This window comes from Ctenopharyngodon idella, chromosome 2 (assembly GCF_019924925.1).
Source record: "Ctenopharyngodon idella isolate HZGC_01 chromosome 2, HZGC01, whole genome shotgun sequence".
NCBI classification, from domain to species: domain Eukaryota; kingdom Metazoa; phylum Chordata; class Actinopteri; order Cypriniformes; family Xenocyprididae; genus Ctenopharyngodon; species Ctenopharyngodon idella.
The window spans coordinates 24611009-24632993 of NC_067221.1; the positions used below are offsets into that span (position 1 = coordinate 24611009).

General features: G+C 37.1%; 2 protein-coding genes across 3 annotated transcripts in view; one reads left to right on the forward strand and one right to left on the reverse strand.

The window, feature by feature from the left end:
- gnb4a (guanine nucleotide binding protein (G protein), beta polypeptide 4a) lies at positions 1–21044 on the forward strand. Of its 2 annotated transcripts, none has more exons than XM_051915565.1 (10): positions 1–156; positions 2800–2897; positions 7524–7562; positions 8008–8114; positions 8607–8670; positions 9720–9882; positions 9971–10037; positions 13966–14167; positions 14297–14513; positions 15758–21044. In XM_051915565.1, exons 2-10 carry the CDS (start codon positions 2841–2843, stop codon positions 15862–15864), a joined length of 1023 nt encoding a protein of 340 aa, XP_051771525.1. In that variant the 5' UTR covers positions 1–156; positions 2800–2840; the 3' UTR covers positions 15865–21044. The 2 variants fall into 2 exon arrangements, with proteins under 2 accessions (XP_051771525.1, XP_051771518.1); XM_051915558.1 differs by lacking the exon at positions 1–156 and adding an exon at positions 932–1217.
- mfn1a (mitofusin 1a) overlaps positions 20937–21985 on the reverse strand; it is a 20909-nt gene continuing 19860 nt past the window's right edge. The window contains exon 17 of the mRNA XM_051915574.1: positions 20937–21318. Within this exon, the coding sequence (XP_051771534.1) occupies positions 21249–21318 (70 nt within the window). The 3' untranslated portion in view covers positions 20937–21248. The remainder of the gene's footprint in view (positions 21319–21985) is intronic.

The following is a 21985-nucleotide window of genomic DNA, read 5'->3' on the forward strand; positions in this document are numbered from 1 at the left end:
CACACACACACACGCGCACACACACACACAGACACACACGCACACGCACACACACACACACACACACACACACGCGCACACACACACACATACACTACAAAGGGAGCTGTGTGCTTCCATTGACCAACCTCTCACTGGTGGACTTCAACATACTAGGTAAGACTAAATGTCACTTAATACTGGTTTTGTAACTTGATTATTATTTCATTTGACTGCTTTAGACAGGGTTTATAGATCAGCAAGAGTGAGATGATGAAGCAGTGAGTGTGTGGTTTGCATTTCTTAACCCATGGATTGCCACAGACAGTTTCATTCTTGCCACTGTTGCCTAATGCTTATTTGTATATTGCTCCAAAATATTACATAATAATTCACTTTAAAATTAAATTCCAAATAAGTCTCATTAGCCAAATTATTATTAGTATATTATTATTATTATTATTATTATTTTTTTTTTTTTTTTAACACATTGGCTCTGAAATTGATAGTCACTCTGAGAAGTGGCAAACTGGCAACCACCCAGTGTATCCTGTGGCTTTAAATAGGTGGGTATCTTATGCTGTGATGAGGTTCAAAAGGAAACTTTGCTAAAATAGTAACTAATATCATAGACATTCATTTCATAGTTATGGAAAGTAGCAAATTATAAACACATTTATGTATTTTTAATATAGTTGCATTTTTAAAATGGCAGAGCACACTATTCTAATGGCTATTTTCTTATAAGTCTACTTAATGCAAGCGAACTGTTACAAATCTGTGACTGCATCCAATGTATCAAACTACTTCAGTAATTTTCATAATTGAGGAAGCTGATAGCCAGAACCATTTCAAACGCGGGTGACGTGATTAGGTAGGCGTAGACAATTGTCAAACTGTGTTGATAAAAATACATTAGCTTTATAATAATATACTACATAAAGTACCGAGAGACACATTTTACTCATTTTTACACCGGTACACTGAATATCTTCTGTTAAAAAAACTGCACTGTTTCGTTTCCCCCCTCCATCCAATTGTTGCCATGCTCTCAGTATCAGTATGGGTGTGGTAATCGGCTCTGTGAATTGCCTTGAATCTAGTAAATTTGGCGCCCGATACCTTGTTTTGGATGTAAACGAAATGACCGCGTTAACATTTTGAAAAAAAAAGAAAAGAAAGAAAAGTCAGCTAACCCTTACACGCGGCAGGAGGATTTTGTAGTGTTTCTACATCAGGTAATGTGTCAATGTTTGTGTGGTGGTCTGGAGTAACTGACATGATACAGTCACCGCTCGCTAGCCACTGTGCTAACCAAACTAACCTAATCATACTATAACTCCGTGATTAACTTGACGGATGACATATCCGCAGAGAAAGATTCTTTTATACCTTTTGTCGTGTAAATAGTGGATTCTGTAGAGATTTCTGCCTAGTGCAACATGTGGTATTGATTCTGTTGTCAAAACAGTTGGCTAGCTTCGAATAATGTGAAATGTACGTGAACATCAGTATTACACATTGCGTTTTATCGTATTAAACTTGAAACACAAACACAAATGTAACAATTAACGGGCAAATTTTTCGTCACTGTGTGGATGTTTAATTTACAACTGCGTTTTTCGAGTTTATCGCAACAAGCTTAACAGACTCTTTGAGTGTCACAGGTTAAATGAGAGATTAACACATCTGGATTAAGGATTATAAACACCCGGATGTAATTTACACATTACATTTTGGATTAAAATGGATTTAATATGCCCGAACTAGCTGGATTGATATATTTTTTTTTCCCCACTTGAGAAGATGCCCCAATATTTTAATCAACCTGAGCTTTTTGTGTGTTTTATTCATATTATAATGTTGTCAGTTAATGTGTACAGTATCTTATGATGGAAAGCTTGTTTAAAATACACACTGATCATTGCTTACTTTTCCTGTAATTTGACTGCTAGGGTTGGGACAAGCAGTCTTCCTGTTTTTAGCAACATTGCTTGCAGTCATGCTACTGTGCTTCCCTAAAAAAAAAAAAACTTATGCTGAAATGTACAGATTTCACCGAGGGCAGGGTAGTCCTGAACGAACTCTAGGGGTATTCCCGTATTGTGTCAAACCACCAATGTTGGAATTCATACTCAGTATTTGGTGCATAGGCTGCAGTAAGATTGAAAGCTGTAGATTAGGTTAATTGAGTCATGGAAATATGGACATAAAATTTGAAAGTTTAAAACTCTAAAAGTTCATATGAAAAGATGTGGGAACCCTTTTTTTTTCATAATTTGTTTTAATATTACAATTAGACTAACTGATAAATTTGCATATGGCCTTTGAATGAATGTTGTTTTTTTTTTTTTTTTTTTACCTTGTTGAGTATCATACTGCATATAACCTCTTAACATTTTAAACAGTTTAATTAGCTGGCTTTTTGAGGTGGTGTTATTTGTATTTTTAGGGAAATCAACTAGTAGGCAGTGCCAAACAGTGCTGCCCCTCATTAAACAAAGGAGCACAGCGTGCCCAGCTCTTCAGTTTGCAGTGCTAAAGCTGCGATAGGTTGCTTCGCTGAATTGTATGATACAGTGAGCCGCTAGTTCTATTCAGTATAGTGAAAACATTGGTGCTACTGGATCACTTTCTGTGTTCACCACAAATTGTGTCTAAAGGGTCCATCTTACTGTGTCTGTGAGACCTCTGACATGACATTCTAATGAATATTGTTTGTGTGAGTAGCTTGAATTATTGATCCAGCATGAGTGCTCCATTTTACTTCCTTTATTGACTACTTAATGTGGCTTAATGCTTGTGTGTGTGTGTGTTCAGTTTTATCAAAGCTGGGAAGGGAGTGAAACACCTGGAGGACCATGAGCGAGCTGGAGCAGTTGCGGCAGGAGGCCGAGCAGCTGCGCAATCAGATCAGGGTAAGATCCGCTAACTTATCTGCTCAGCCAATCTGATCAAAGAATGGCTTCTGGGGTCATATCGACACTTCTTCACACAACTAATTCACACAGCAGAATACACATTGGTACTCTGCCCTTCGAAAGTTTGGGGGCGTTAAATTGATTAAAATTGGCAGTAACAACTTTTACATGGTTACAAAGAATTACATTTCAAATAAATGCTGTTCTCTTAAAGGGATTTGCCCCAAAATTAAAATTCTGTCATTAAAGGGTCATGAAACCCCAAAACACATTTTTTGAGATGTGAACAGACATGTACAGGCTGCCTATCATTAAAAACACTAAAGGTACTCATTAAGTTTATTCATAAATGGAAAGTAGTCATTTTTGCATTTTTTTAGAGCAATTTCTGTCTTCCGGTTTGAAAAGCAAAGTCGGAGCAGCGTCACGGCTTCTGACGTCAATGCGTAATACCGGCAAGATCCGGAATGGTGATTGGCTGCCAGGGCTCCAGTCAGGGCTGGACGAACGAGCTGACATCATCAGTTTCTTAGCGCTTCTCTGCATTTATTCATAACAAAGAGCTCATTAATTCTCATTATTCATGAGAATGAACTCTTCTAATCCAAGCACTACGCTGTATTACGCATGAGATAGCATTACTGAGGAGAGTTCAAATGATGCGTGCTGTCCATTCACTTCTGCCTGTTCAACTGCGCTGTTGTCCTTCAGGCACATATATAAGTATATGTTTCCCCTAGGGGTCAAACGGTTCTCGGTAAAAACTGTACCGCACTGTACCGTTCGGCACACACTTGCACCACGGTTCATCTCATATCTGACGACGCATACGCATCTGTAATATGGTTTGTAGAAAATAAATAAAACAGACAGAGAGAGTTAGGCTAATGTATGTTTCTGTTGATGCATTCTGGATTCCCCTAAACTTTGTTCACTGCGAGTGCCGTATGCTCATATGACAAGTCATTTACGCCGTCATCACCCGGGTGTTGATAGCGCGCGAGCGCAGGTGAGACCTGAACAGCATGTTTAAACTAAACTCATTTAAGCCTTGCCAATTTAAACATTTGAGTGCAAGGCGCGAAAGAGAACTTATGCACGCGCTGTGAGAAGATTTGTGCACTCATCCGAAGCGCGCACGCAGAAGCGTGTGTACAGCGCACAAATATTGAGGTCTCTTTCAAGTCTTGTGCTTGAACGGACAAATTCACACAAAATTATGTCAACATGCCCGTCTTGGCAAGTATCCTAGCAAGCATAGTCGGTTATGTCTTAAGTGAACTTATACACTCGATAAAGAACGCATGTGTTCAGTATCAGTGTAGTGATCCGTGTATTGTTTTAAAGAGACAGCAGCCCTTGCGTTCCTGCTGTCTGAATGTGTTTTTAATGTTAATCAAACAACAAAAGACAAGGAAATCACTCATTGCTCATGACTGAATAGTAACTGTAATTAATAATGATTGATCTTTAAATTATACAGTGAAGATTACATGGAATGTTATTTTACATTTTATTAGCTACTTTATTCAATTTCTGTACCTGAAAACTGGATGCATGAAAAACCTGAAAAGCTTTATTAATTTGTATCTTTGCTTTTCTGTATTTATTTGTGCTGTTTGATTATTTGTTCTTATTTTCTTTATTTTTATTTGACAGTAGTAATTTTTTACCTGAACATAGCACATACCGAACCATACCGAAACCGTGAGCCTAAAACCGTGATACAAACCGAATTGTGAGTAATCTGAACCGTTGCACCCCTAGTTTCCTCAGTAACATGAAATTGCTGTTTGCATTTTCCCCGTGATGTATTTAGATCTGCAGTTTGACAAACACATGGGAAATATCACTGTAACAATATTTAAAGGGTACACACACAGTTTCGGCCAGTCTCATGTTAATCTTGAGTACCTATAGAGTAGTATAGCATCCTTCATATCTCCGAAAAGTTTTTATCAGATTTATAAAAGAAAGATATGCTGTACCGAGTCTTTTCAAAAACAGCCGAGCTCCTGGAGGCGTGCCGTAGCCCGTGGGTGAAGCTAAAGAGTGACGACCACGCGCAGCTTTTGCGTAGGGATCATCTGCAAGCTATTGATGGTCAGCTAAACAAATGTATTTAAATACACAGTATACACCATCGCATTATCCCTGAATAACTTTTGATTCATAATACGTTTGTGTTGTTTACATTATATGCACTTAGGCGCCGACTGCCAACAAAACAGACATTTGATGCAGTTTTACTCGCCACCTGCGGTTCCGACTCATGACCGTGATCTTTTACTGCTGTGACCGCTCCATCTTTCAGTTTCAAACGATCTGTAAATCCAGTGCCAGACTGGGCCTTGTTTATAAAACCATTAGCGCCGATCCTAAGGGCTCGAGCAGCCATGGAAAACACAAGATATTCTCTGTTAATTTTAACCAATAAAAAAGTGATTGCAACTTTCAGACATAAATTTATACTTATTTTGGTAGTTAATTTAAGGCGGTTTCTATGGTTATTTTAATGACAAATGTGTAGAGCACATCAATGTAATGCATGAGGACAAGTCTCTCAGCTCCACTTAATGCTGGGTTCTTTGGGAAGCAAGGTTATCTTTCCCTCACAACCAAAAACACACTTCTTTGGTGACATTGTTGATTTCGTGGTCTAAAAACAAAGTGATAAATTCTTTCTCGAGCAAGTCCTGTGCAGCGCTGCCAATGACTTCCGTAACCCGAATGAAGCACGTTGATGGGCGCGTTCTCTTGCTCTTGCTCTGATTGATGTGTGTGCGCGCTCTTCCAACTTGTTTTTTGAAACTTTGGCCATGTTTAGCAAGAGAATCTAACTCTTTAACAGTGTAAATAGGTCAGAATGCATTAAATAGCATTAGACAATGCCCCCCCCCTTCAATCTTCATTTGTTCTCCGAAGATGAGCGAAAGTCTTGCGGGTTTGGAATGACATGAGGCTGAATGAATAATGACTTTAATGACTGAGTGAACTATCCCTTTATAATGTGTTTGAATACAGATTTGTATCCACAGTGTGTGTACAACCAGCCTATAATGGTAAAAATCCACACACTCCTTTTTTATAATCCCCATAAATCATAAACAGTCTCTCCAAACGAGCAGTTCCAGATTTCCCCCTAATCTTACGTAACAGTAGGGGAAGCCCTGCCCATGAATGGCAACGATCTGCCCTTTTAGCTTAGAACTGCAATGTCACGTGAGCGTGGCTGCATTAGAGTTAACTGTTTTGTTAGCTTTTAGCAGAGTATCCAGGCATGAGTTGTACAGGCTCCGCCCTCTTCTGGAAAGCGGGGTGGGGAGCAGCAGCTCACTTGCATTTAAAGGGTTAGTTCACCCAAAAATGAAAATTGTCATTAATTATTCACCCTCATGTCGTTCCACACCTGTAAGACCTTCGTTCATCTTTGGAACACAAATTAACAGAATGAGACCAATTAATTTACTCCAATAATTTACACTTTCAATGCCCAGAGAGGTACTAAAGATAAAAATATATTTAAAACAGCCCATGTCACTACAGTGGTTCAACCTTAATGTTATGAAGCGACGAGAATACTTTTTGTGCACCAAAAAAAAAAACCCAACAAAAATAATGACTTTATTCAACAATTTCCTCTCTTCCGTATCAGTCTCGGATGCGCGTTCACGAGAGCACCGCAATGCATGCGAATCATGTGACACTAAAGACTGGAGTAATGGCTGCTGAGAATTCAGCTTTGAATCACAGGAATAAATTAGATTTTTAAATATATTCAAATAGAAAACATTTTAAATTGTAATAATATTTAACAGTATTATTGTTTTTCCTGCATTTTTGACCTAATAAATGTAGCCTTGGTGGCCAACCCCAAATTTTAGAACGATAGTGTATAAGTAAGGCAGAAGTGCTGATTAATTGATTACTGATTAATTAATTCATCTGCAATGGCCCAATAATGGTGCCCATTTGACAGTTGTACTCAAGTGGAAGTTCTACCTTGTGCCAGTTCCAAAATTGACTATCTTTTGTGAAACCATCTAAGTCAAGAGTTCTTAACCTCTTTTGGTCTGTGAACCATTTTTTTTTTTTTTTTTAATGTTCCAAAACTCTTGCAGCTGTAGGATCTAAAACACATAAATGCATAACTGCCAAATTACATTCTTAAGAATGACAACACATTTTAATTTTGTACTGTTTAGTCAGTTTTATTTTAATTGACTGATTACAAGCATGAGATGCTGTGTATTTTATATTTAGATAGGTGTTTCCTATGGCTATAAAAATATGCTTAACCTCTTCAAAAATATACTGTAAAAAAGATTCCTATAAATGTCCTGTTACTTCATTGTTGAAGGAAGTATTTTGTTAAATTATGTATACATCTGCACCTCACTCTTATATTGGTTGCATTACTTTGTGCAGTATATATCAGCTTTGGTTATTGGAATAGTTTTTTTTTCAATTTGACCATTTTTTTTTTTTTTTTTAAATGTTTTAATTTAATCCAAGCTTCATGTGGACCTGAGTGCCAGTGAATAGATGTTCTTATACATGCGTTTTCCTCAGCCCTGTTTAGTAGAATGACTCCTCTCTGAAATGCTACTGTTCCCATTGCAGGATGCCAGAAAAGCATGCAGCGACTCCAGCCTGTCCCAGGTAAGCAGCTCTGCCACTGTCCCTGCTGAGTCCCCCTCCCCATAAGAGCAGCACTGGTCTAACCCAGCTCATCATGGGGCGTGTCTATGGAGGTTCCTGCTCTCCTGTTTTCTGAGCTCAGCACAGACATGCAAATTGGCTGCTGACGCACGTGCTGAACACGCTCTTAAGTGCACTGAAATATTAAACACCCTCTTACATGCCAAGTTCTCCATCAAAATTTAAACATTTAACTCATGCACAGGTTTTTTGTTTGTGACTTATGATTTCACAATTTCTGTTTGTCTTCACTAAGTGCTATGTTAATTTTAGATTATCACTATAACCGTTAAATCAACTAATACAGCACTTTCAACATGCGAGTGATCAACAGTGCAATTCGGGTTTGTGAAATGCTTCTTGCTATGTAGTGTCACTGTAAATTAAGATTTCTTTGTATGCTTAGATTACAGCTGGTCTGGATTCAGTTGGAAGGATCCAGATGAGAACGAGGCGGACCCTCCGAGGCCATTTGGCCAAAATCTATGCCATGCACTGGGCCACTGATTCCAGGTCAGTTGACAGAGAGCGATTGAGGGGGCTGGAGGATGGGCACTCTCAGAGGAACCCTGCAGCTCTGTCAGTGTACACTCAATGAATAATACAGCAGGCCTCTCACAACTCAGGGGTGTTCTGGGATTATGTAGGCTGCCTTCTGCTCCAGTCTCTCATTTTCTCCCTCCTCCCCTCCGTCTATCATTCACCTTTTCTCCATCTGTGCATCCGTTCTAGTACTTTAGGGAGGAGACACAATTGTTAGATGGACAGAGTTTGTGTCCATAGTTGCCTGCAGAGTTTGTCGTTTAAAGAAAATTATCAATTCAATCGTTGTCCACAGTATTAACCTTGTTGCATTTTTAATCTGTGATGTTTTGTATTATCAACAGCACTTTACTCTTTAACCCTTTTTTCTCTCTGTGTGTATGTGTGTGTGTGTGTGTGTGTGTGTGTGTGTGTGTGTGTTTTTTTTTATTTTTTTTTTTATTTTTTTTTATAAACATTAAGGTTACTAGTTAGTGCCTCACAAGATGGCAAACTCATCGTTTGGGACAGTTACACCACAAACAAGGTTAGTCCAGCCCAACAAGTGAATATAAATATAAAAAGCACAGTTGTTATACAAGGATATATGAATGAGAACTTTTGTAATTGACACTTTGTTTTTAAAGAATAATAAACTATGAAGTCAGAGTTAAAAATTAAAGGGTTAGTTCACCCCAAAATGAAAATTGTCATTAATTACTCACCCTCATGTCGTTCCAAACTCATAAGACTTTCGTTCATCTTCAGAACACAAATCATTTCTTTTTGATGAAATCTGTGAGATGTCTGTCTCTCCATTGACTGCCTTTGCAACTGACACTTTGATGCTTTAAAAAGATCATAAAGAGATCAGAAAACTACTCAATATGAATCGTGCGGTTTAGTCTAAATTTTCTGAAGAGACTTGATCGCTTTTTATGATAATAAGATTTAATTTAGGCTTTTACTCGCATGTAAACATTGATCAGCGAACATAAACGGAAGCTCAACCGAACATGAATAATACACAAAAAGAAACCTCTTCCGGAAGCTTAAACGTGCTGCGTAACACACGAGAATGAACCTTATTGGTTACACATCACGTTTGCGCTGCGTAACCATTTGTTAACATTAGTTAATGTATTAACTAACATGAACTAACCAGCAGTTCATTGTTTATTCATGTTAGCTCACAGTGCATTAACTAATGTTAACAATTATATATAAAATATATAAAATACACACAAACACACAGATGTATAGCTGTGCGATAATTTAGGTTATATTTTATATTTTTATTACGATATAAACAATCATGCAGCCAAGATTTTATACAGTATTTGTTTCTTTACATGAGTGTACTGTATGTACGCAGGTAAAATAGGATGTGCTTCGAACCTGTGGGTGGAACATGCTAACTTGTGCTGAATTCGAAATCACCTACTAGCATACTATTACTGTTTTTACCATATCGTTACATGGCAGAAATAGTGAGAATTATGAGGTTCCAAATTCAGCATTGGTCTCATTCTGTATAACAGAAGGGAATAGCTACTGAAACAATTATTATTATTTTTTTTTTGTAATTCTTTCCAGATTCATGCCATTCCATTAAGGTCATCATGGGTGATGACTTGCGCCTATGCTCCCTCAGGGAATTATGTAGCCTGTGGAGGCCTGGACAACATCTGCTCAATCTACAGCCTTAAAACCCGTGAGGGCAATGTCAGAGTCACCAGAGAACTGCCTGGACACACAGGTAAACCTTGTCAACAGAGAAATTAGCATCATTAATCTGTGTCTGTATCTATTATTCAGTGGGATGTTCATGTTTTTTTTCCCTCCAGGTTATTTGTCATGTTGTCGCTTTTTGGACGATAGTCAGATTGTCACCAGCTCTGGAGATACTACATGGTGAGTCCATCACAGCGTTGAATGACCATTTTAATAGATTGTTTAACTTCAATTTTTAATTATATCATGAGTGCATTACATATATCACACAATGTATTTCTGAGCTAGAGGCAATGAGAATTAATTGAAGAATTTCATAGATGGGCATTTCATGATATTGTGTGATGAACTATTGTTAATTATCTTAGGGTTTTATGGTTTTCTCAAAGTTTTAGTACTGTTAAAATAATTCAGTCAGAAGTTCAGAAGTTTTTTTGCCCTGCTAATAGTTTCATATCCCACCACAAATAAGATAAATGTATTTTTTCTTCTAACAAATAAAGCTATCTATATTCTGCATTAAACACTTTTGCTCAAAATGATGTACAGTACAAACAATTACTGATTTGTTTTTAATTCATTTACTTTATATTTAAGTAAATGTTCCATATATATATATATATATATATATATATATATATATATATATATATATATATATATATATATATATATATATATATATATATAATATACACACACATACATACTCAGAGTCGTGTGAAAAAGAAAGTACACCTTTTTGAATTCTATGGTTTTACGTATCAGGACATAATAAAAAAACGTGTTTTTAGCAGGTCTTAAAATTAGGTAAATAAAACCTCCGATGAACAACAACACATGACATATTATGACGTGTCATTATTTATTTAACAAAAATAAAGACAAAATGGAGAAGCCATGTGTGACACCCTGATTTAATTGCTTGTAGAACCACCTTTAGCAGCAATAACTTGAAGTAATCATTTTCTGTATGACTTCATCAGTCTCTCACGTCGGCGTGGAGAAATTTTGGCCTATTCTTCATACGACATTGCTTCGGTTCATTGAGATTTGTGGGAATCTGTTTATGCACAGCTCTCTTAAGGTCCTGCCATAATTTTGGCATCTGACGCTGCATTAATGGCGCATATTCTCTTAGAGACGATGAGAGATTAATAATTTATTATTTGAATATTTGTCATGTGGCCCATAGTGAAAAAATTAGTATTTTTGTGAATCAAGAAGTATTTTGTATTAAACAAGTTGTTTTTGAAATGAGTAGGCCTACTAATCTTTTATTATCCTTGCAGCTAATTTTCGGCATCAGGACGTCCTTGGATGTTTGCACACCCCGTCTATGTGCAGCTGAATTTTTGTGACCGCATGGTGCACGGGCGGTGCGCGTACAACAGCGCATATGCGAGTGACTTTGTGCGTTTGAAAAGTCCACTAGATAGTGTGCATGCACCAAACGCGTCTTTCCGAACTTGCGGCCAAAGGAGTACACTTTGAAAGGCTTGCGCTCAACTGTGCACGAGACGGAGCGTAACATGGAAAATGAAGTATACCCGGGCCTTAACCTCTCCAAATTGTAGCGGAGCTCAAATCGGGATATATACAGTAGTCAACATTTGAAGTGGATCAAAAAAGTTCATCAAAGTTGTTCTAAGAAGAACGTTTTAGGACAACTTTGATGAAAGGTTTTGATTTTTTTTTTTTTTTTTTTTTTTTTCTTCTAGGCTAGTTGATGGAAGCATCACACCTCGTGTGTGTCAATACATACATATATATATATATATATATATATATATATATATATATATATAAACAAAAAAATGCATATACATTATCAAGGAATGTAAGGTGTATTGACACACACGAGGTGTGATGCTTCCATCGACTAGCCTATAAAAAAAAAAATCCACTCTCACACTGGTCCTGTGATAGGGTTGGGCGGTATATTGACTTTCTAAGGTATATTGATATGTTTTCATAAACTATTTAGAATAAGACAAAACAGCTTAAATCGATATGACAGCCTTCACTGAAGGACGCCAGCACATGTATGGGCGCCAAACAGAGTGCAATTAAATGGGATAATGGGATAACACAATTCTGACTAAAATATACATTTTGCATGCTTGTTATTGGTTGTGATACGTAGGTTTAAAATCTTCATGTGGCACTTGTATTTTTACAAAATAATAATAATTATTAAATTAAAAATTAATAATAATTTTTATTCATATAGTGCCTTTTCCAGTTGAGTAATACAAACAAATAGAGGAATACAAACAAATAACATATCCATAACAAGGAAGAAGAGTAATATTCAGAGAACAAAATGTGTTTTTAAGAGGTTTTTGAAGGAAAGAAGGGAGGATGCTTGACGGATGTCTTGAGGAAGAGCATTCCACAACCTGGGAGCCACAACACTAATAGCTTGTTTCCATTGAGCAGTACGGTTCAGTACAGTACAGTACGGTACGCAATTATTTCCGTTTCCGTTGTCAGAATTTGTGAATGGTTCCAAAATACCGAACCATACCGTAACACTTTTTTGGGACCTTTCCGCGAGGTACCTAGCACAATGGTACCAATAGTACCGGTACCAAAAGGGTGGAGCTACACTCATTGCAGAACGTTGATTGGTTGACAGTGAATTGTCACTTGTGCGTGCTACAAGGGGAATGACAACACAATACCGTTGCAACAGAGTATTTTTCGGCTGTTTTTCCTTGCAGCCTTCAGCCATTGCTCAAACAAAGCTGCTGTATGTCCTCTATTGTTGTTTACTGTCACTTTCTTCTTCACCTGAGAATGACGTTGATCGCTACTTTCCGGCATACACCACGCCTATCAAATAAGGGTACTGTTGGCGGTGGAAACGCAAGCTGGATAAAGGTTTACCGTCCCGAATCGTACTGTACTGTACTGAACTGAACCGTACCGCTTGGTGGAAACGAGCCATAAAAAACCTGGCACCCATAGTTACCAGACTAAACTTAGAGGTGACTAGCAGTCCCGCACTAGAAGATTGTAAGGAACGAACAGGAGCATAAAGCTGAAGTAAGTCAGATAAATATGTAGGACCAGGGTTATGAAGGGCTTTGTAAGTTCGAATTAATACCTTGAAGTTTATACTTGAGGAAACCGAAAGCCAGTGAAGGAGAGGATTGGAGTGTTGTGCTTATTCATTCTTGTGAGTGATCAAGCGGGCTGCAGAGTTTTGAACATTTTGTAATGAGGTAAATCAAATGTAATATAACTACTGTTCAGGTGAGTGAATGTGTGTTCCTCCAACCTCTTACTAGTTAATGTTTTAGTCTGTGCTTTTGTTTTTATTTTTTAAATCTAGTTTAGTGATTTTAACTTCTGCTTTAAAAAGCAATCTTTTTTTTGTTTTAGAATATGTTTATATTTTATTTTGCACATAACTGTATAGCATAGTCTACATAGATGCATATATTCATAGCCTTTAATTTGCATATTGTTTGGAGGAGAATATTGTAATGGAATAACATTTTCTTTATTTAAAAAAAAAAAAAAGTTACACAGAAAATAAAATTTGGATTTTTCTATTCAATTAATTGATTTAATAAAAGAAATTGATTAATCAATTATGAAAATAATCATTATTTGTCCTAGTTCAATTACTTGGAGATTATTAGATTTAAAAGCTCTGATGCCCAGCAACACAATTTCATCTGTAGATAATGTCATAAACAGGTTGCAAATCTTCTTCAAATCTCTTCCACCATAAACTACAGTATGATAGTGTGTTAAACTTTGTATTGCTGCTGCAACCCCAGCCACGAAACCTTCACAGCCCAAAAAGTCTTCTGCCATGAAACAAATGGCTTAACAAGCTTCATTTACCAAAAAAAAACAAAAAAAAAAACTGAACATTTAGCCCACTTCGTAGTGAGATATATAACATATATTCATCATTCAGCCAAAAAAATATGAAATATTGGTCCAAATTATGGCCCTGGGTAGGGCTGGGTCTTGATTGTTGAGCTCTGTTGAGTTGATACTGCGAAGCTAAAGAAATAATAACCCTTTTATCAAGGTCTGTTTGATGATCTTGTACTGAACCTGAACCAGCTGCCTTTCTCCTTTGCAGTGCTCTTTGGGACATTGAGACCGGTCAGCAGACCACCACGTTCACAGGGCACAGTGGAGATGTGATGAGCCTGTCCCTTAGCCCAGACTCTAGGACCTTTGTGTCGGGTGCCTGCGACGCATCTTCCAAATTGTGGGACATCCGAGACGGAATGTGCAGACAGTCTTTCACTGGACACGTGTCTGATATAAATGCTGTCTGTGTGAGTGTCAAAGAGAAAAGTCCTCAGCAGTGTCTTATGCTGGTTTACTTCTTATTGAGCCTGTCTTTTCATAGTACTTTTCAAAATTGTGTTTATATCATCCGGTTTCAATTGTGCTTGTTTTTTCAGTTCTTTCCAAATGGTAATGCGTTCACCACTGGCTCGGATGACGCCACTTGTCGTTTGTTTGACCTTCGTGCGGACCAGGAACTGATGATGTATTCGCATGACAACATCATCTGTGGCATCACCTCCGTGGCCTTCTCCAAGAGTGGCCGTCTGCTGCTCGCTGGCTACGATGACTTCAACTGCAATGTGTGGGACACACTAAAAGGAGAGCGTGCAGGTCAGTACTTCACACAGCCCTTTGACCACACGAAAAAAAAACCTCATTGACAGTTGTTACAGATCACAAAATCTATGGGACCTATTTGAATTCTACTGAAGCTTTTCTGCTTTAAAGCAAAATTGAGAAAGTCAAACATCTCAAGTGGTCTCATCTCAGGCAGTCCTGAATTTCTAAACCATGTCGGCAAAACCAACACGAAGACACCATTAAGGCCATTCATCATGGTTTTACTTTAGTAACAAACCTTGGTGTTTTCACAAATGTTGTATTAAATAATCTCTGATTTACCATGAGGCATTCTACTGATATTAGAGAGAAAACTGGCTTTGTTTGCATTCAGATATTTCAAGAGAAGACTTTAATCGTTAAACCCCTGAGACACAAAGTGGGAAATGTATGCAAAAAAAACTAGAGAGAACTCTACTTGATTTTTAAATGTTCTCGGCTAATTTCTTTAACGTTTAAATGGAAATTTTGCCACAGAGAAAACAAACGCATGCAAAATCTGTGGTAAAATCAAATGATTTTGTTTTCCGCTCCAGATAGACACTTCAAATAATATATTAATTTTAATATGTAACATTAACATGACTCTAATTTAAATGTAGCCTTTGTAAAAATAGAAAGCAAATCATTAAATATACAAAAAAAAAAAAAAAAAAAACGTAGAAGAGCAGCAGTATTGTTTAATGGACTAGTCTCACACATAGTATTAACTTAATTACAGTTGGGGTTTTTTTTTTTCATCAAATATGTAAGTTTTGTAAAACTAAAAAAAAAAAGAAAAAAGAACTTTATAGTTTGTCTAACTTGTATGTCAGTTTGAGCAAACTGAAAAGCTTGTATAGTTACACCAAAACATAATGTGTATATACTCGTTGAAATGAAAGTTCACTGAAGAGAAAACTAATCACTCTAATGGTGACTTGAAATATAACACTACTTTTACAACAAAGTATAATCAAAAACTCAAACTTAATTCTCAATAACAAATATTTATGCCATAAGTCCCCATGCTTTAAACAAAGAACACAAAGAATTGACCTGTCTTAGGAGCCTGTTAGTTGGACCTTCATTGGTTTGCGTTCCACACTTTCTAAATTACAAGTGTGAAACGTTCTTCTACACAGGGTAAAATGCGGGGTTTAGAATGACAATAACCCAGGGTTAAGTGCAGTCTGAAAAACCCTTTAGACTGTAAAATTCATCCCTGCTATTTTGTTGCTGTTGTTTTTTTGAAGGCGTTCTAGCTGGGCATGACAACAGGGTCAGCTGTTTGGGGGTGACCAGTGATGGCATGGCTGTGGCCACCGGTTCTTGGGACAGCTTCCTCAGGATATGGAACTGACCTCACTGGGCGGGACTTCGGGGAGCCACTCTTTCTGATCACAGAGTCACTGTAGTGCACCACTGCCACACAGGACCCCTCCCTCTTCTTCTCCTCCTTACAGATGCCCTGGTTTTCTTCTCTCTGCACTATCCCACTATCCTACAGTCAGTCAAAGAGGTGAGGACCAGCAGTGAAGAGCCTCCACTGGCTCTCTCTGTCTCTCTGGCTTCACATCTCGACTCGAGAGGTGGAACAGACTGTGTTGTGTGTGTATATATCCGCCATTCTTTATGCTTGTATGTATAACATATGCACTTCTGACAGTGTTTGGATGTTCTGGTCTGTGGATACTCGTGATGGGTGTCTTGGCTGTGCCTGTTTTCTTTTCCTGCGTATTTTTCTTGGTCTCCAATCACAGTGCTATTTGCCACACACAGTGGCCAATGTAATGAACCGAAGGATGATGCTGCCACAGTATTGTAGGACATCAGTGTTTGACCTTTGCCCCTTAAGTTTAGTTTGCATTGGCTAGTTTCATCAGTGTTGGTCTGTTCTGTCATAAATGGTTCAGGCTCAGGGAGGTAGTGTATAGTTGTGAGAGAAACACCGATGTCACTGGGCTTGTGTTTGCCATCCTCTAAGCCTGACAGAAATGTTTGGCACATTTCATTGTATGAGACTGTATTACTGACTGCACAGAAGGATTTACCATCAGCCTGTTTATCCCTTCTGTCTTTACTATCACTAGCTATACTCTCTGAGATTTGCTGCTTTTCATACTGATCCAGCTGGACGTGCGTGATACATATAAAGGGATAGTTTACCCACAAGTGAAAGTTGTTGTCATTTACTCACTCATGTTGTTGTATCTGTGACTTTTTTTTTTTTCTTCTGTCAAAATTAGAACAATTCTGAAGACTGTGCTGTTCTTTGTTTTTCAAGCAATCACAATAAATAGGGACTGATGCATTTACGTTTCAAAAACAGGATACAGATGACTTGTGCTCTACATACCAAGTCTTCTTAAGGCATACAAAAGACTGAGTGAGAAACAGACTGAAATTTAAGTTGGTAATCTACATTTAACCTTTGCATCCAGTTTGAGTGGATTGAATGTTGAACTCAAGAATTGAATCGACACAATTCGAAGCAATTCATGAAGGCTCCAGGAAGACCTAGTGCATTTGTCGTGATTATCAGTGCTATATGGTCCACTGCTTCGGGTCCATTTTTCCACTCAAAGCTGTTGTACAGCTTTAGAAGACCTTGAGTATGGTGCACAAATCATATAGGCCTCTTTCATGGTGCTTTTACATGCATGTAAGCACAAAAAAAATCATTTGAGTTTGGAACAGTTTGAGGCTGAGTAAATGATTTTAGCTGTGCTTTTTCTGGAAGATTTGGTTTAGTCTTTAGTTTTAATCCAAACACCAAGCATAGCCTTGATGCTTTGTGACACTTTGCCATTGGTTAGCAGGCTGGAAGTGCACAACTTAATACCTAACAAGAGGCCTTGGTCACTGACACTCTGACATTGTCTGCCATCCTACACACACTATGAACACGTGCCCTTCTTAGATGAAGAACTATCTAGGACTGTATGCTTTTGCACTAGAAAATAGTCACGTCACGCAAAACAGCACACACTGGTGTTTCTGCACGTATTTGAATTTAATGTGCTTCAGCTCTATGACAAGGAAAGTGAAAAACTGTCATGGACCACGAGCTACACTGTGCGTATTTTTCACAAATGTTTGTATTGAAGGTATAGAGCCCTCTCCCAGTTTCTGTAAAACAAAAAAACAACTTTAACAGGTTACTTCACCTGAAGTACCTGAAAATTATCCCATAATTTACTCACCCTCAAGCCATCCTAGGTGTATATGACTTTCTTTTTTCAGTCAAACACAGAGTTATATTAAAAAAAAATATTCTGGCTCTTCCAAGCTTTATAATGGGAGTGAATAGTAATCGATATTTTAAAGCCCAAAAAAATCATCCATCCATCATAAAAGTAATCCATATGGCTCCAGGGGGTTAATAAAGGTCTTCTGAAACGAAGCGATGTGTTTTGTAAGAAAAACATGCATATTTTTTATAACTTTTTATAAACTAGAATCACTGACTTCCGACAGTCGATTCTGGCAAAATAGTTGACTTTGACCTGATGCATGACGTTTTGATGAACCTGGAAGCACAGAGGATAGAGCAAAACAAAACATCGGTCATGAATTAGAAGTCTAAAATGAGAATTTTTAAAGAGAAAACGTCAGAGGAGCTTGAGTTTGTTGCTCAGCCCTATTTGTTTGAACTGCGAGAGGAGTCTACTCTCACCTAAGCTTACGCTACTCCTACATCCTACGTCATACACCGTAACTCGAATCTCTCATGAACACGCGGACGGACGTTACAGGATGCTAGTGATTATAGTCTATAAAGATTTATAAATATGGATATTTTTCTTAAAAATTTATTTATTTTTATTAACCACTTGGAGCTGTATGGATTACTTTTATGATAGATGGATGTGCTTTTTGTGCTTCAATCTTGGTTACTATTCACTCCCATTATAAAGCTTGGAAGAGACAGATTTTTTTTTTTTTTAATATAACTCCGACCGTGTTTGACTGAAAGAAGAAAGTCATATACACCTAGGATAGTTTGAGGGTGAGTAAATTATGGGATAATTTTCATTTTTGGGTGAACTAACCCTTTAAAGTAAGTCATATTTCACTTAAATTGTCAATAATCACCTTAATTTTGTGCCAATCAGTATGAATGAACCTACAGACTGGCTTTGTGAGCATATAAAAAAAATGGTATAAATGTTAGGCTTTTCATTGTGGTTGTTTTGGGCATTGTTTTTTTGTTTTTGTTTTTTTCCTCAGAGAATTTTCTGATACATTAATACATGCAAAATTGATCATTCATTTAAAATACCAGATTGCATTCAGTATTCAAAATAGATTTGGGTTTCTTTTTCATGCCTTTAATTTATGACTACTGTTTATCAGGTAAACTTTTGTAAAGCAATTATTTTGATATTTCAGTTGAATCATGCAGTTAGTTATGATATGCAAGGACATACAACAAATCTGGAAGTGATGTTCCTCAGTTGTTTTGAGTGTTTACAACATTTAGACAGTTGTATTAAAGTCCACGAAGAACATTGCGTAGTAAGATGAAGGCAAAAAGTGTTTTAACCTAAAATTTAGTAAAGCCAGCATAATTCATGACATCCAAGTCTCATCAAAATATAGTCTTTTAGTTCTTTTATTGACTTGAAGGAATGTTCCAGTCTCAATGCAAGTTAAGCAATACTAACAAAGCAAGTTAAACAAAATAATTTTGACTCATGCCTTTTTCTGGTAAAAAATAGGGTACTTGCAATGAAAGTAAGGACAAGTCATTTTTAGAGTGTAAAAAGCAGAAATTTGTGTTGAAGCACTTCAATTTGTCATTTAAAAAATGTGTATTTGGGTTTTCTAAAATCATTATTACCAACGTCATTACTGTGTTTGGGTTTTTTTTCTATAAAAGTCCTCTTCGTTGAGGACTTTACGTAGTCATGACAGTAGTTGATGTTGATATTTGTAAAATTTTGGACAGACAGCTTAAATTTAGTCTCATGTTAACAGTGTTTAAGTGTTGTTGCTATACTTTTAAAATTGTATTTTAGTGTTGATTGCACTGCTGCATTTAATTTCATTGTAAGTGCCTTTAACCAGTGTGTGTGTGAGTGCAACTTGCATTGAACCCGGAACATTCATTTGAAAGTTAAACCTGAACTTCCCAGTTAGTGCATACAAGGGCATGGCCATAAGGAGCAATCTACATACTATCCTATGGATATTTCAGCTAGCTTACTGAGCCTTATCCCATGGATAAGATCAAACACTATGCTAGCGATACACAGTCCGCTGAGTCTGAAGAAAACAGCTTGCTCCTTCAACAGTTCACAAAAACATCTGAAAGGTTTCTGATTCACTGCGCTCATGCATGGCCTTTAAGAAATTGCAACTTGAGAACTGAGTAATTGTGAACAGTTACCAAATATGAAATCATTTTGAATCTTAAGTGTTAGAACTATCATATTTAAATGATGCGGCTTCTGTGATATCCAGATCTTCGCAATCACCTTTTTTTTTTTCTTTTTTTTTTGTAATTTACAGTAGGCACTTGGTGCATTACTTATAAATCTTCAAGGCTAATTGACATATTTTCTGAAAATGGTTTCCATCACAACATCGGTTTTACAAGTGTGCTGGCCTTCTCGTTAGAGGAAGTGAGCAAGAGCTGCATTTTTCTGAATCGGAACTAGGACATGGTTGTTTTTGCTGAGGTGCCAAACATCGAAATTACTGCACTGAAAGCCTAAAGCAGATTTCCTTATCGCAGCAGTTCACATCAATCACGTGATCACAATACTACAAAGAAATGCCCTGCCTTCTACTCTAAAAATGAAAGTGTATCAGAGGTAGTGCAATGTTTGCTGTATTCAAAGGTGTTAATGTCTGTTGTCACTCAAAGCAATGTACCACCTTAAAAAAACAAGTATTTGTCGCGTGCTGGCTTTTTCACTTGCTACAGTTCTGGCATAGGAGGAACTTTTTTTTTTTTTTTTTTCCCATTTGTAAAAATACAGGACAACGATAACCGAAGTGCAATCTTTCAAGCATAGTAACAACAGACTCCAACAGTCACCAACCCTTAAAACAAATTGTGGCTTACCAAAAAGCAAGCGTGTGTGATTCATAGTGGTTTTGATGTATTTTATATAGCGATAGATCCACATTACGGATATTCTGTCCATTGCACAGAATAAATGAGTCTGGATGGTCCTGCATATGTTGTAACTATCTGATTAAAGACCAAATGATTTTGTTTTTAATTCACTTTAGTAATTCTGAGTTCTGCGATTCTGTCCCTCACTGTGTATATCGTGGACAAAACCAGCAGACATAACTGCCTCTTGATTCTAACACACATTCCTCTTAATTCACTTTAACTGCTTTATTGAAAACCGATTTGTATTTCATTATGTTGGTTTAGAAAACAATGATCACTTGCTGTGAGATCTTTTTTTATTATTATTATTATTATTTTTTTTTTTAACACCCAGAATTTATTTGTATTTGTGCAGTGGCAGTGTCACCTGTTACTATTTGTTCTCATAACCAATAAAGGCTTTTCATCAAGGAAGTTGTCTGCATATTATTAACTTGCTACAATTAGATTTTTGTCATTGAGAAATCTGGGTTCCAGAGGCTTGTATGAAATACTGAAATTAAATAAATTTAGATTCTATGTAACTTTTCATTCAGCAGATTTTGGGTTGTTCCAGCAGTGAACACTGGAGGACAGTCTTACTCCTGCTCATCCACAGTTTCTTGCTGCTCTGGTTAATGCTGAATCTGCAGATAATGTGCTGAAAAAGACTCCAGTTGTGACTCCAGATCAGTGGCTTTGTGCCTGAGAATAAAACAAGACCAATATTATAAGGTTTAAATGACAAGAAACCTGTTTTTGTCTGATGAAAGATTTTACAGTCATTTATTATCATAGTGACTAATGCTAAACTGGTTGTGAAAGTTTTGTTCTGGGTATGAGATTGTGAACAGATACTGAATGAATCCGCTGTGAGCACAGTGACAAATCTCTGATGCAATAAAGCCCTGCCCCCTGTATTTTGAAACTAAAGTGCACTTCTCAGAGAAAGCACCATATTTGCAGGAATTTTAAAATATTCTTTGCAAGTTACATAGTTGTATTGATACAGAGAGAAAGGGTCAACAATACCTGTACCATTACCAAATAAAACTTTGTGAGGATGTATTGAGGTTTAGAAATAGGCTTACTTGACGCATCTCAGGGGCTTTGTGCATGAAACCGTTTTCAATTAAAAATGGAAAAAAAAAAAATTGTTCATTTACACATCAGTGCCGTTCTGGGGGCCCGAAAATGCAAACTTTTGAAAACGGATTTCAAAGTGTATGATTTTGAAAATGATACCGTTATCATCTCCGTGTAAATGACAAAAACTCGAATTTGTGAAATGGTGACGTCATGCGCATATGTATTATGCGTTCAGTCTATAGGTGCGTAGTTTTTTAAGTGACATCGGCAACTACTGGCTTGG